We start from the raw sequence: 15,452 nt of genomic DNA on the forward strand, positions 1-15,452 counted from the left end.
CTGTGAGGAGGGAGCCGCAGAACAAGGAGGCACTGAAGACAGCCCTGCAGGCACATCATGGGGCCTCGGACGGCAGTGAGGACCCAGCAAACAGAAAACACATAGGAAACAGATGAAGACAGAAGACCGGCCAGAAGAGGCAAGGGGGGGTAAATAATTCATTAAAATAATTATTTGCAGCCTAATGTTGTATAAAGTACTGTTGCAGCAATGCACAATGGGACCCCCTATAGAGGACTACAAATCTCAGCAGTACTTTATACAGAAATGCTATAGTTGTATAAAGTATTGCTGGGAGTTGTAGTCCTCTATAGCCTGTGCCATTCTGCATTGCTGTAAATATTAGGGATGCACCGATATATCGGCCGCCAAAAGATATCGACCGGAAATGGCACTTTTGGCTAAATGCCGAAAGTGCAATTTTCCTGCTGATACAGCAGCGCATCCGTGCTTTCTTTCCTCCCCGCTGGGCGCTGCTCTGTGTCCCAGCGGGGAGAAGAGAAAGTGACATCCGGCTGAGTGCTGTGGGAGGGGAGCGCTGTGTTTGTGGTTTTTTTTTGGGGGGGCCCAAAAAAAATCTTGCACCAGGGCCCTTTGTTCCTTAGGTCCGCCACTGGGTGGGAGGGTTGTTCGGAAGACCTCCCGTTCCGTCCCAAGCAGACCTCCCGTCCCAGCTGCTTAAGAGAGGTAAGGAGGCGCAGACTCCTCCCACAAAACACATTAGCCTTCCAACATATATATACACACATACACTTTTTTTTTAACGTCGATTTTAATTCCAAGTATGGAGCTCTAAGAATGATTGGCGCAATGCTTTCATCAGCCAACCCATTGTTGGGTCTCTTTAAGTTCAAGTCCTCCATGGTTTAGGCAGCCCGGAGAGAGCTAAAAATCAATACCCCCTTCTCTAGGTACTTAGGTGCAATCGATAACTCTAAAACTACAAAGAGCCATTAAACTCTTTTCTCTGCCAAATTATTCATAATAAGCCACTGAGCCATTAATGTTAGGAAGGGGAACAAAGTGCTACTCAGCATGATTACTGAATGCAAAGTCAGAACTGCAGCTGCTATGCAGCCCGGGGGAAAGTGGGGGGCCGGTTAGTGAGCAGTGGGGGAGATCATTGACATCAGACGATGGCTTATAGCAGAGGTAGGTAAGTACCACAAGGGATTGGAAGACCCTGACAGCCACAGGCAGGACTTAAAGAAGCACAATGGGAGGGCTAAAGTTTGCCTACCCCTGGTCACTTGCTAGAAATTTTGACTACTCTAGGAAGGGTCAATTCCCTAGCACAGCCCCCTTCCTCCTTGCATGTCACAGCCCCCTCTTCTTCTGGGAGTGTCTAATTACTATCTATGCTGGCCCAGCTTCCCCTCCCTTCTAGTTAGATTCTAGGGGGTGAATACTATAGAGCAAGGGTATCCAAACTTCAGCTCTCCAGCTGATGTTGAACTGCAAGTCCCATAAGGCATTACAACACTCTGACAGCCACAGGCATGACTTTCTGAGGCAGATGCATGTTGGGATTTGTAGTTTTTCACCACAGCTGGATGGCTGACGTTTGGCTCCCCCTGGTCTAGAGAGTGTCAGCTCTGAGTCTGCTGCTGTCACATCCAAGATGGATATACATTTCTGATGTATACATCCAAGATGGAGGCACTCGGTAGCCGTCTCAGGGGTTTTGGACATCTACACAAGGGAAGCGTTTACAGGTAAGTAACATGCATATCATTACTTTAAATGTACATATGATCTTGTTGTTGAAATGAATGGTCTCAGTACATACCGGTCCAAGAATGCACCATGCTAGTCCCATACTGCACTTCCAATGGTCCAACGCCCTGTAGTTGGAATGCCATCACCTTCCAGGGACTAGCAGGTAGTGCAATGAATTCATCTGCTGGCAGGAGGTGAAATATCCTCTAAACCTCCAGACATTGACTGCTCTGTTGCCCACATGTTGTCACCAGAAGGGAGGGAAATGCTCAATGGGGGCAATACAATGGGGGCACACTACGATAGGGAGACACTATGCTCATTGGGGACACAACAATCGGGACACACTATGCTCAACGGGGACACTACAATGGGTAGACACTATGCTCAGTGGGGACACTACAATGGGTAGACACTATGATCAGTGGGGACACTACAATGGGGAGACACTATTCTCAGTGGGGACACTACAATGGGGAGACACTATGCTCAGTGGGGACACTACAATGGTGACTCACTACTATCAATGGAGACACTACAAATGGGGACACACTACAGGAAATGGGGGCACTACAATGGTGACTCACTACACTCAATGGGGACACTACAAATAAGGACACACTATGCTCTATGGGGACACTAAATTAGTGGGGACACACTGAAGGGGAAATTATCAAAACTGAAGCAGACAAAACCTGGAGCAGCTGTGGATGGCAACCAATCAGCGCCTCTCTCTAATTTTCCCATCTTAACTGAACAAACGGAAGAGAGATGCTGATTGGTTGTGATGCACAACTGCTCCAGATTTTGTCTGCTCCAGTTTTGATAAATGCCCCTCACTATGTTTAATGGGCACACACACTACGCTCAATGGTGGGCAATACAGACTCAACAGAGGTTAGTCTGTATTGCCCACTCTTTCCCACTCTTACTCTTTCCTGCTCAAGCCAAACAAAAAGTGAAATGAACACTGAGCCAAAACTAAAATCTAGGTTGTGTGTGGAGCTACCCTTTATGTCCAGTCATATTGCGCGGGGTAAACCCATTTGAATGAGAGATGAAACCTCCAGGTTCAGATGAGCTGAATCTGTTCTTTACGGCGCCAAATAAGAAGTTATTTTTTAAGATTTCTCTTTATTAAATAATGTCTTTACATGTTTGTATATTGTTTGTTTTTTTCCCCTTAGAAACTACAAGAAAACAATTAGAAAACAGATGTAGAAACCATAATAAATCTTGTACAATTTTAATATGCAGAATCATTATATTCCCCTAATTAAGATAACAATGTGGAGTTGTGGTGGTTTTTTTGGGTGTTACCCCCGATCTAGTCCTTCCATTCTTTTTTTATACACAATTTCCACTCCCAGAACAAGTGCTCGGTTTTGTCGTCATCTGTAAACCAGGACTTGATGGTGTACGACCCGCGGGCAAGCATTCCCTTCGGAGCCTCCTCGGCTGGCGTTAGGAATTCGTACGCTTCGTCGGCCCGAGGTCCGTAACTGCCGACCATGTGCGTCTCCTTGTCAACTGTCAAAATAAGAAAAGAAGTTAGTTTTTATAGAACTCTGGCCTATGTTGTAAAGGAAATATACACACACAGTGTATGTATGTATATATAATAATATTATACACTGAGTGGCCAGATTATTATGACCACCTGACGTTTGTAGGCAAATTAGCTATAATTTCACGTGAAGTTGCTAGAGGGCCAGACCATTATAAATAGTGAAGCAGGTTGTTTACCACGACAGTAGAAGTGATTCGTTTCGGAAGATACGGGGAAACAACGCGATTTAACAGCCTTTGAAGGTGGGATGATTGTTGGCGCTCGGAGCCATGGAGCGAGTATCAGCAAAACAGCAGAATTCGTTAAATGTTCAGGAGCAGCTGTTGTTAAAGTGTTTAAAGACTGGACTGTCAGCCGAAAATCTGGGTCTGAACGTGTGAATTGTGGCCGTCAGCGACTAGTCAATGTTAGGGCAGAACGGGGGAGGGGCAAGACTGGTACAAGACAACAGAAGGGCAACAGTGCCGTGTCAGATCCCTCGCATCACCTATCATCATCTCGTGGAGTCACGAGGCGGCCCAACGAAGTACTGATGGGGTGGTCATAATAATCTGGCCACTCAGTGTATATTATACATTATATTACTATATTATAATATTGACACCACCCATTCTGATATTTGCATAACTCCACCCAAGAGCCAGCCCATTGCTTGCATTAGGCCTGAGAGCTCTTGTGAGATGTACTGAGGCAAGGTGCTGTGATATTTTTGGGAAGCATGTACAGCAACCTGCCGGCACTTCCCCCCCCCAGCTATGACAAGCCTGCATTGCTTACAGAAGCAAAGAGACCCAATGATGACATCACTGGGCCTAAAATAAAATGAGTAATGAAAAGGTTTTTTTTTTTTAATTCCATTAGCATGTTCATAAGATGAGAGGGAGAAACCAGGGAAGGTAAAATATAAGCAGAATAAAGTTCGGGTTTAATGAGCATTGTAAAAATTCACTTGGCAAAATGTCCAATCACATGCAAGTATAATTAGAAAAACAACAGGATTCTTGCTTGCACACGATTGGATGATCAAAGTCATCGCAACATCACCTCATTCACTGAACTAAGTTAATTTTCACTTAGGTTCACTTAGTTTAGTGAATGAGGCAAAGCTGTGCGGATATTAATCATCCAATGATATGTAAGGAAGAATTTGGAATTTCCATGTGTAACGAGCCCCTGCTCGCTCGGTTCCACTCTCCCGGCACTCCTCTGCTACTAATGGATCAGATGTCAGACCGCAACGTCTGATCCTTCGATCGTCCGATAATCCGGGATTGGAACTACAGCTATGTGCCGTTCGAATCCAGCTCAGAACAAACACCAGGCAGGCTGTATGTAAGTTCCAACAGGGATCATTGTCTAGGAAGAGTCTTTTTGGTCAGGTCTGTCAGGGGTTTGGCTATGTCACTATAGTGGGGTACAAACTTCCTGTAGTACCCTGCTGTCCCTAAAAATGCAAGTACATGGGTCTTGGTTCTGGGAAATTGATTATCCTTAAGACAAACTGTGAACTGTGAAACAAACACAGAGTGATTCAACCCTAAGACAGGGTGGAGGACCCACCACTGTGTAATATAGTCAAGGAGACATGGTTCAGTATTCCAAGGACCATGACACCATGACTCTCTGTCTTGGTTACAATGGTCACCAGGACAAACAGAGAGGGTTAGAAAGACAAAATGTAGAGTGCATATGAAATACAGAAAGGTAAAAAGTAACATTTTAAGGTTTACTACCCATTTCATTTAATAAATGTTATTTTTATTTGAAAAACCTTACTTTTAATTCCTGCCTTGAATGTATGTTGTACATATCTCAGCCCGGATACTATTTCCTTGTTCACCTAGAAGAGAAATAAAATAACAGTCAGTAGACAAGAAGACTACACATCAGGACTAGAAGGTCCGGGGACACAATCACAGACTGCCCGCTAATACCGAATACTTCAATCTCTCCACAGTGTGCACCCCATTCCATCCATCATCCCCCTTCTCATACAGTGTGCACCCCATTCCATCCATCATCCCCCTTCTCATACAGTGTGCACCCCGTTCCATCCATCAGCCCCATTCTCATACAGTGTGCACCCCGTTCCATCCATCATCCCCCTTCTCATACAGTGTGCACCCCGTTCCATCCATCATCCCCCAGTTCATACACTCCTCTGGGTTTACTGGTCCTATGGATCACCAACTAGCTGTATGGAATCACTTACTCTCCAGGATACTTTGGTGACATCTGCTCCCCTAAACATCATCGGGTACACCTTTCATAAGAGAAATTTGGAGGGTGCCACTGCTGGCCTCCTAATGAAGAAATAGCTGCCTGGCCAACTCTGTCTACAGTACGGACTCATTGGCCTGGAAGAGGCTTTCAGCAAACAAGTCAGATACATTCAGAATTAAGCATCTCTATAGGTCTGGGTCATGGACTTAAAGCATTAACTACTTTGAGTCAACACATCAGCATCACAGCCAGGCATGTAGAATCTTCAAAAGTAAAAGGTCAGCAACTGAAAATGAGTTTATAAGCACTGACCTTGTACATTATGTTCCCGATTACACAGGAAGCTGTAATAAGTAGGAAATTCCCATCATCTGCTCTCAATTAGATAGATCTTGTACTCTATTAGACAGGCCTAATGAGCAGGGGCCTCCTACTTCCTCTTCTCTATTACATCGTAAGCTCTAATGAGCAGGGTCCTTATACAACTTCTTCACTAATAGATAAGTGAGATCTAATGAGCAGGGCCCTCCTACCTCCTGTTCCCTATTAGATCGTAAGCTCTAATGAGCAGGGTCCTTATATCTTATGTTCCCTATTGCATAATAAGCTCTTATGAACTAAAGCTATGGGACCTTTTGTCCCATATTAGATAATACGCTTTATTTACCCTCAGAACCCTCATACCTCCTGTTCTCTAATAGACAGCTCTAATGAACTGGGTCCTTATAAGTCTTCTTCTCTAATAGGCAGGGCCCGCCTACCTCCTGATCCTTATTAGACAATAAGCTCTAATAAGCAGGACCCTCAATCTTCCTCTTCCATTCTAAATAGTGAGCTCTAATGAGCAGGGACCTCCTGTTCCCTATCAGATAGTAAGCTCTGATGAGCAGAACTTTCATTCCTGCTGTTCACTATGAAATAGTAAACTCTAGTGAGCAGGACCCTTATAACTCCTGTACTCTATTAGACAGCCCAAATGAGCAGGGTTCTCCTACCACCTCTTCCCTAATAGATAATAAGCTCTAATGAGCAGGATCTTCATGCTTCCTTTTTCATACTAGATAGTGAGCTCCAATGAGCAGGGCCATCCTACCTCCTGCCCCGTATTAGATAGAAAGCTCTAATGAACGGTGTCCTTATATATTATGTTCCTTATCAGATGGTAAGCTTTAATGAGAAGGACCCTCATACTTCCTGTTCACTATTAAATAGTAAGCGCTAACGAGAAGGACCCTCATACTTCCTGTTCACTATCACATGGTAAGCTCTAACGAGAAGGACCATCATACTTCCTGTTCACTATCAGATGGTAAGCTCTGATGAGAAGGACCCTTATACTTCCTGCTCACTATCAGATGGTAAACTCTGACGAGAAGGACCCTCATACTTCCTGCTCACTATCAGATGGTAAGCTCTGACGAGAAGGACCCTCATACTTCCTGCTCACTATCAGATGGTAAGCTCTGACGAGAAGGACCCTCATACTTCCTGCTCACTATCAGATGGTAAGCTCTGACGAGAAGGACCCTCATACTTCCTGCTCATTATCAGATGGTAAGCTTTGATGAGAAGGACCCTTATACTTCCTGCTCACTATCAGATGGTAAGCTCTGACGAGAAGGACCCTCATACTTCCTGCTCACTATCAGATGGTAAGCTCTAACGAGAAGGACCCTCATACTTCCTGCTCACTATCAGATGGTAAGCTCTGACGAGAAGGACCCTCATACTTCCTGTTCACTATCAGATGGTAAGCTCTAATGATAAGGATCCTCATACTTCCTGTTCACTATTAGATAATAAGCCCTAATGCGCAGGAACCTCATACCTCCTGTACTCTATTAGAGAGTAAGCCATAAAAAGCAGGTCCTTCACATCTCTTGCTTCCCAGTAGATAGTAAGCTCTAATGAGCAGAATCCTCATACCTCACACACATCACAACCGAAGTACCCCCACCACAAACAAATGTATCAGCGTATTCAAACCACAATTTCATATTTTGTGGTTCTCTTTTTAACCTTACCTTAAATGTGATTTTAACCTTGTAACTCGAACCTTCCTTCAGTACATAGCTGTGATCTTTCAATGTCCCTACACTGCCTGCAAATACAGAACATCATCTTTTCAGGCAACATATACAGTAACATAATAAATTATAGGTGTTAAACACACACACTGGGGCCAGTACTGTGACCTTGGAGCAGTGGGATCTTGGGTTTAACTTCCACCAGGAACCCTATGGACTTGCAGATGGTATATTGCGGTCTCCATCACACAACCATCAGACATACTGGTACGTTCTTCAGCTTCCACCCAAATGAACTAAAACTATGTGCGTGTCTGGGGATCCTAGATTGTAAGCTCTTTGGGTACAGGGATTGATGTGAACCGTTTTATGTATTTGTGCTTTGGCATTTGCCTGCAGTATATAAATGTATAAGATACATTTAGAAAATAATAAGTTTCCAAATCAGAACTATGAGCACAATGTAAAAATCAACATTATTGTACATAAAATGAGACGGCACGCTTCCTATATCTTTATTCTTTATCTACTAAAAACCTGGTGCTCCTAATGAATAGTACTTCCTTCCATGGGCTGACAACACTTAATGACATGCAGTGAATTCCCTCCAGTGTTGTCATACTGTCCAGCCACTGTAGCAATTACGGCTTCAGGCCCGTGTGGTTATGTACACCGAGGAGGCGGGATTCCAATACCGTCACCAATGGGAACCCTTCTCTTCAGTCAGTGGCAGACATTCCCAGCTCCACCCCCAGACCTTATGATTGCCTTTGCCTTAAAAGGAGCAGAGCGTCTACAGAAACTGTCGCCGGTACTCTGCGCTGTGAGAAGACCTTCAGCCTCTTTGATGAAGAAACTAATAAAAAGGATTTTTCAAGTAAATAAGAATAACATAGTTTGAATAGATGGGGTGGGGGCGGGGTAGGCCTTTAACCCCAAAAAGGTAATATATTGCAGCTTATCCATCATTAGATATTTAAAAGTTCCGCCTCTGTGACAACCAAGGCTGCCTCCAAAAAATTGGGTAGACATGAAGGAATAGGAAGTATGTTGTTTTGAACATTCGCCAGGACAAAATTAAGGGAACAAACCGTGAAAAAAGAAAAAGGACGCACCATCTAAGGACTGGTAAGCTGCTATAGATTATATTTTTATGTTTGGGTTTAGATACGCTTTTCTTGGATCGTGTTTTTAAGAATGTAATAATTAAATCACACCAACAGAGGGCAACAGAGCACCTTCTTTTTTTCAAAATGGGGGCCGAGCCAACTTCTGTGATGGATGAGGTACATGGAACTGTAATTTAGCAAAATGTGACAGCAAATGGTATTTAGCCTGTTAGCACTTGTACGTTCTTAATTCACGGTTCTGAGAGAGTCTTACACTCCAAAAACTTTTACCGGTGTTACTTCTGGGTTAATGCAGGACAATATACATTGGTCTGTGGTCCACCAGAAGTGTACAAACCAAAGTCCTGCACTTTATAACCTTTGCATTCCAATTAGGGCTTAAACAACTAAATCAATTCAATCAATAATGAGAATCGTTGTCAATTATCGATTAGTTGGTCTGGATCCCCTGCTTCTCTCCTCCGTGCTGGTGTTTCATCAGTTCTGTGTCCCCTCCGATCCCTGCTGGACCCAGCGGGGATCAGAGGGAACACAGACCCCTTCAGCTGGTGTCCGCATCTGCTCTGCTCCTGCAACTGGGAGCCTGTTGCATGCTGCGGTCTGTGTCCCCTCCGATAACGGCTGCTCTCCCCTGCCTGCATCGCAAGAGGCAGCAGGGATCGGAGGGGACACATAGTTGATCCACCTGCCAATGGGGAGGAGAGAGCAGTGACAGTGCCAGGTCAGGTACGGGGAGGAGAACTGATGATCTTTCCCTGTAATATTCAACCATTGCAGCGATCTGTACTGATCACTACGATTTTTGTAAATAACTGAGGACATAGGGTTCAGATATCGTGTCCCCAATTATGGATGAACAGGAAGTGCTATACATCACTTCCTGTTCATTCATGGATTGTGGACACAGTATCTGTTTACCATCTCCTCCATTCATGGATGAACAGGAAGCCTCTACTGAGAGCTTCCTGTTCATTGAGGGCTGGGGCTGCAGAAAAAAAGATTGACGACTCTGTGTCCTTAATCTCTTTTTATTTTAAAAGGGAAATATCAGGGGTCTGTTAAGTTTAGCTGTGGCTGGGACAACAGCCAGAGCATCCCAGGTTACTAAGAGCTAGATGGGGAGATGTGTATGACCTTTACACATCTCCCCACCCAACTCTTAGCAATCTGGCATGCTCTAGCAGGAAAGGGGGTGGCAGGCACACAGCAAACATGCTGCTCTGCCTGCCGTCCCCAGGCATTCAATTAACTTTTATTCCCGCCATTATTTTATTTTTTTAAACCAAATTATAGTTTAATAAAAAAAACAAAAAACAGAAACCCAAGTATGGCCCATCCAAAAATTTCAGGAAACATCCCGCTTTGCAATGCAACCTCTGGATGGATCAAGGTGATTTACCAAGAAGAGTTTCTATGGAAATTGTGAAATAACGGAGCTGGTTTTTAGCAGGATATTTTTTGCAATTAAAATCTGGTTGCCTCAATATTTCTTCAAGTATGACTAGTATTGAACTGGATCAAGTGTGGCCCATCCAAAAATTTCAGGAAACAACCAGCTTTCCAATGCAACCTCTGTATGGATCAATGTGACCTACCAAGAATAGTTTGTATCAAAACTGAAAAAAGAATGGAGACACTTTTTGGCAGGTCGCTTTGATCCCCCAACAGCTGGATGGATCAAGGTGACCTACCACGAAGAGTTTGTATGGAAATTGCAAAGTAACAGAGACTTGCTTTTGGCTGGGCATCTTGATCCTTCAAACATTTTTGCAACTCAAATATAGTTGCCTCAATATTTCTGCAAGTATGGGCAGCATGAAACTGAATCAAGTGAGGCCCATCCAAAAATTTCAGGAAACATCCAGCTTTTCAATGTAACAGCCGGAGGGCTCAAGGTGACCTACCAAGAAGAGTTTCTATTGAAATTGGGAAATAATGGAGACACTTTTTGGCAGGTTTCCTTGATCCCCCAAACATTTTTATCAATTAAAATCAGGTTGCCTCAATATTACTGCATGTATGACCAACATTAAACTGGATCAAAAATAATCTAAACAAAAACATTTAATATATTATACACGATTAGAGAGAACTTCATCACCCTACTAACCAATCACAATCCCCCCTTCGTCCTTCTAGATTAAGATACAAAATGAAATTATTTGATTGGCTGATGTCAATCCACATGAGCATGCAATTAATTTTCTTTTCCTCCGAGTCCAGGATCTGCCGCTTATTTACCTGATAAATCCATTTTGATGGGTGACGGAGCCTCAGTGCATATCAACTCCATGCTAACTACTTGCACGTTGGGGACCTTGGGATCTAAGACAAAAAACAAACAGCAATAATAAGAATAGCGCCACAACAAGCTATATATTAGTATAGCACATATCCTGTATAGCAGGGGGTAGGTAAACGCTGGCCCTCGAGCTGTGCTGAAAGTACAAGCCCCATCATGCCTCTGTCTATGGGAAGCATGCCTTTGCCTGTCTTGCAATGCCTTATAGGAGGGCTGAAGTTTGCCTACCCCTGCAGTATAGTCAGATCTATAAGCAGTAAGAAATAGTTAAAATCTTTTTTGGGGAAAATTGCACTTCCTGTTCCAGGCACACAACAGGAAGTGAAAGGGAATCTCTCCCAAGTAATGGGAAATTCCCTCTTTGTCATCAGAACAGGGGTCCCCAGTGGAAGATTGCTTTGCTTTCTGTTGACAATGTTTTTATTTTTCATCACCGTTTATCCTGGTGAAAAAGATCACAGGACATATTGAGAGGGCGAATCTACCCAGCGGCACACAGACAGCAGAAAATACCTGCAAGTATAAGAACAGAAGCGCCAAGCCACTGCTTAATAGTCCAGATACAATATTATTCCAGCAAATGCCAGAAAGAAGAAGTCAATGCGTTTCGGGGTCCCTTCATCATGGGCTTGCAATGGACAACCATATACGGACTGGATATTAACTGGAGATCAGATGGTATTTGTCCTATTCTGTTAGAATGCATACATGTAAGTAAGTACCTGAGAGAAGTTCAGACACATTTCACTCTATGCTATGCGTGCGAGGGCACTACAAGTGTCAGCAGTCCCCATACGTTATATCGCACTGCTGTGTGTGAGGGCAAAACAAGTCAAATGGACAGGGACTGCTGACACTTGTAGTGTTTTCTCACACAGTCAGTACCGGATACACACAGCAGGACTTACAGAAACCACAAAGGCCAGAGGTGAGGAGGAACCTGCGGCCCAGGAGGGAGATGGGGGTGAGGAGAAACCTGCAGCCCAGGAGGGAGATGGGGGTGAGGAGAAACATGCGGCCCAGGAGGGAGATGGGGGCGAGGAGAAACCTGCAGCCCAGGAGGGAGGTGGGGGCGAGGAGAAACCTGCAGCCCAGGAGGGAGGTGGGGACGAGGAGAAACCTGCAGCCCAGGAGGGAGGTGGGGGCGAGGAGAAACCTGCAGCCCAGGAGGGAGGTGGGGGCGAGGAGAAACCTGCAGCCGAGGAGGGAGGTGCGGTCGAGGAGGGAGGTGTGGGGTGCTCAGAGGGCCGCCCCAAGTTTTATCCACCTGAGCTTAGGCAAGAAAAAAAAAAAAAGAACCCTGCTTGGCATGGTACAAAGCTCGGGACTGGCTGGCCTAATAAAATCCTGTGGAAAAAACGGGGGGGGGGGAGGAGAAACCTGCAGCCCAGGAGGGAGGTGGGGGCGAGGAGAAACCTGCAGCCGAGGAGGGAGGTGCGGTCGAGGAGGGAGGTGTGGGGTGCTCAGAGGGCCGCCCCAAGTTTTATCCACCTGAGCTTAGGCAAGAAAAAAAAAAAAAGAACCCTGCTTGGCATGGTACAAAGCTCGGGACTGGCTGGCCTAATAAAATCCTGTGGCGGGCCATTTCTGGCCCTCCGGCCTTGTAATTGACATATGTGCTCTACAGCATGACGGCAATGTATTGATGAAATCCAGAATTCAGAAAACCTCATCCATACAGGTGAAACTCGAATAATTAGAATATCGTGCAAAGTTCATTTATTTCACTAATGCAACTTAAAAGGTGAAACTAATATATGAGATAGACTCATTACATGCAAAGCAAGATAATTCAAGCCGTGATTTGTCATAATTGTGATTATTAATGCTTACAGCTCATGAAAACCCCAAGAACCCCAAATCCACAACCTCAAAAAAGTAGATTATTACATGCAATCAATAAAACAAGGATTGTACATAGAACAATATCGGACCTCTGAAAAGTACAAGCATGCATACAAGTACTCAGTACTTGGTTTGGGCCCCTTTTGCAGCACTTACTGCAATTACTTTTGCACGATATTCTAATTATTCGAGTTTCACCTGTATGTCCAGCCTTTCTGTCTTGTGGATATCACAATGAGTTCAGCAGCACCACTCAATGCCAAGCTGCAGCTGCGAAAGCCATTCAAATTCCATGATGTATAAAAAGGGAGATACAAATGATGACAATGCGCAGTGAACATGTCTGTATTGTGTAATAATGAACAGGTAGTTTAGCACGAGCGATGCTCGGTTCCAGGAACAACTTGAATAGATCCCCAAATATTCCCATGAACAGCTTTGCTGGTTTCAGAACCGTCCTGGAACATTCAGAACCATCCGGAACATTCCAAAACAATTACCGGCGAAAACGAGAAGCTGTCGTCACGGCATAAATGTCTTTCATCTCATGGGAGCGATAAGTCAGAAGTGAGAAAGTTAGCATAATAATGTCGGAGGGCTTAAAGAGGGCACATAGGTCATGGCAAATGGTTAAAAAAATAAAGGGGAATGGGGAAGGGAAATGATGCCCAAAAAAGATCGTACAAATTAGATTATTCAATAAAACCCAATAAGGATGTGAAATGTTTGTGACAACCAGACGCATCTTCTCTTAAAGTCACACATCCTTTATTAGGTCTTTATAGTCCTGTACCCACACATTGTTATCAGTGACTGATTTCTGCTTGGAAATGCCTTAAAATACCGATGTGAAAATGCTGCTTCTTGCCCTCGCGCTGCGTTGCTTTGTGCTGGCAGAGCTGAGTAACAGCCATGCCCCTCAGCACAAGTGTCCTCACATAGACTTGTATTGCATAGGAAAAGAAGGGGGCGTGTCTGACCAGGGCTGGCAATGAGCACTGATTACTTGGAGCACTGGGTATAACTCTGGTGCCTATTAGACTGCACAGCCATATTTAGGACACCCGGCACAATTGCTGTAACTGGAAATGGGAGATAAAACTTGAAAAATGGGGATACATGATCATATCCGACCTTGCTCCAGTAAAGTGGAACCTGGTTCCTATGGGTGGCTATGCACATTGCTTCCTTTTACATCACCTTACAAATAAGTCTGTAAAAGGTTTTATGAATGATGAGGAAATTACGTTCTGCTTTCATTGAAGGTCCACCAATGCATCAACCCTTTCCCTTAGTGCATTAGCTGACAGCTTTACTCTTGTTAGACCAAACACTGTATCAATAGTCATCCTCACGATTCTGTAGTATACGGTGTTCTCTCTGCACACAGGGCCGGATTTCCCACAAGGCCAACCGAGGCCCGGCTTTGGGACAGCAGGGAGTAGAGGGGCAGCAGGGGTGTGGAATTCCTATCTCCCGATGCCCAGGACATGCAGTTCTGGGCGCCGGGTGGGTTGTTGTTTACTACATTTAGCCCTGCTTTGGGCAAGCAGGGCTAAATATACAGCGGGGAAGTTGCCGCTTGTTTTGTACAAGTGATCTCGGCGAAGTCGCCGAGATCACTTGTATGTAGCCTGCATACAGGGGGGCGCATTGAGGTACCTGGCATTGGGGCAGCAGAGAGAGTAAATCCGGCCCTGTGTGTACATTTGGATATTGATCGACATTAGTAGGTTTGGTCAATCTCTGAATGTACTACTCGGAGATTGACCAAACCTACGGACATGGGACTTCAGACCTTCTACTTTTTTTTTCTTTTTTAATTGCCCTTTATTTATCTCCTCCGTAGAGCAGCTTCAAAATGTTTACAGTTTGCACTAATTAAAATTATAGTCTACAATTTCATATGTATTATCTGTAAACATTTTGAAGCTGCTCTACGGAGGAAATAAAAAGCAATAAAAAAAAAACCAAAAAAAATTAATTTAAAGTGACACAAAACGCAGGAGTTAGCCGTTAAAAAATACATTCAAAAACCTTAACTAGTAACAACAATGTATCTTATTTGTGCATCACTCGGCTGTAGGTCCTCGAATCATCTCTGAATTGGTGCTGACACTGTCCTTCCTTCTGGAGGGGGGCTACTTTGTTCACTCCCATGATGGACTACAATCTCATGTTTAGTTTACTCATTTGTATTGGGATTGTAGTCCATCACAGGAGCGAGCTTGGAGCGGTGACTACTTTACAACACACACAGGGACCATGGGGAACAAAAGTAGCCTCCAGAGGGAAGGACAGTGTCAGCGCCTATTCAGAGATGATTGCAGGTTCTACAGCCGAGTGATACACAAATAAGATACATTGTTATCAGTTGAGGTTCTTAAATGTATTTTTTAGGGCTAACTCCTGAGTTTTGTGTCACTTTAAATAAATATTTTGTTTTTCAACTTTGTTTTTTAATTGCTTTTTATTTATTTCCTCCTTAGAGCAGCTTCAGATAATACACATTAAATTGTAGACTATAATTTAATTAATGCAATCTGTAAACATTTTGAAGCTGCTCTACGGAGGAGATAAATAAAAGGCAATTAAAAAAGAAAAAAAAAGTAGAACAAATTAGAGTTTTACACCCC

General features: G+C 44.0%; 1 protein-coding gene across 1 annotated transcript in view; it reads right to left on the bottom strand.

Moving 5' to 3' along the window:
- Positions 1 to 2,839: 2,839 nt before the first annotated feature.
- Positions 2,840 to 15,452, bottom strand: part of LOC108796267 (rho GDP-dissociation inhibitor 1-like) — a 37,661-nt gene continuing 25,048 nt past the window's right edge. The window contains exons 3-6 of the mRNA XM_018567729.1: positions 10,911 to 10,994; positions 7,537 to 7,613; positions 5,066 to 5,129; positions 2,840 to 3,249 (exon numbers count right to left, since the gene is read on the bottom strand). Of these exons, the coding sequence (XP_018423231.1) occupies positions 3,047 to 3,249; positions 5,066 to 5,129; positions 7,537 to 7,613; positions 10,911 to 10,994 (428 nt within the window). The 3' untranslated portion in view covers positions 2,840 to 3,046. The remainder of the gene's footprint in view (positions 3,250 to 5,065; positions 5,130 to 7,536; positions 7,614 to 10,910; positions 10,995 to 15,452) is intronic.

This window comes from Nanorana parkeri, unplaced genomic scaffold (genome assembly GCF_000935625.1).
Source record: "Nanorana parkeri isolate BGI_ZX_2015 unplaced genomic scaffold, ASM93562v1 scaffold1087, whole genome shotgun sequence".
Classification (NCBI taxonomy): domain Eukaryota; kingdom Metazoa; phylum Chordata; class Amphibia; order Anura; family Dicroglossidae; genus Nanorana; species Nanorana parkeri.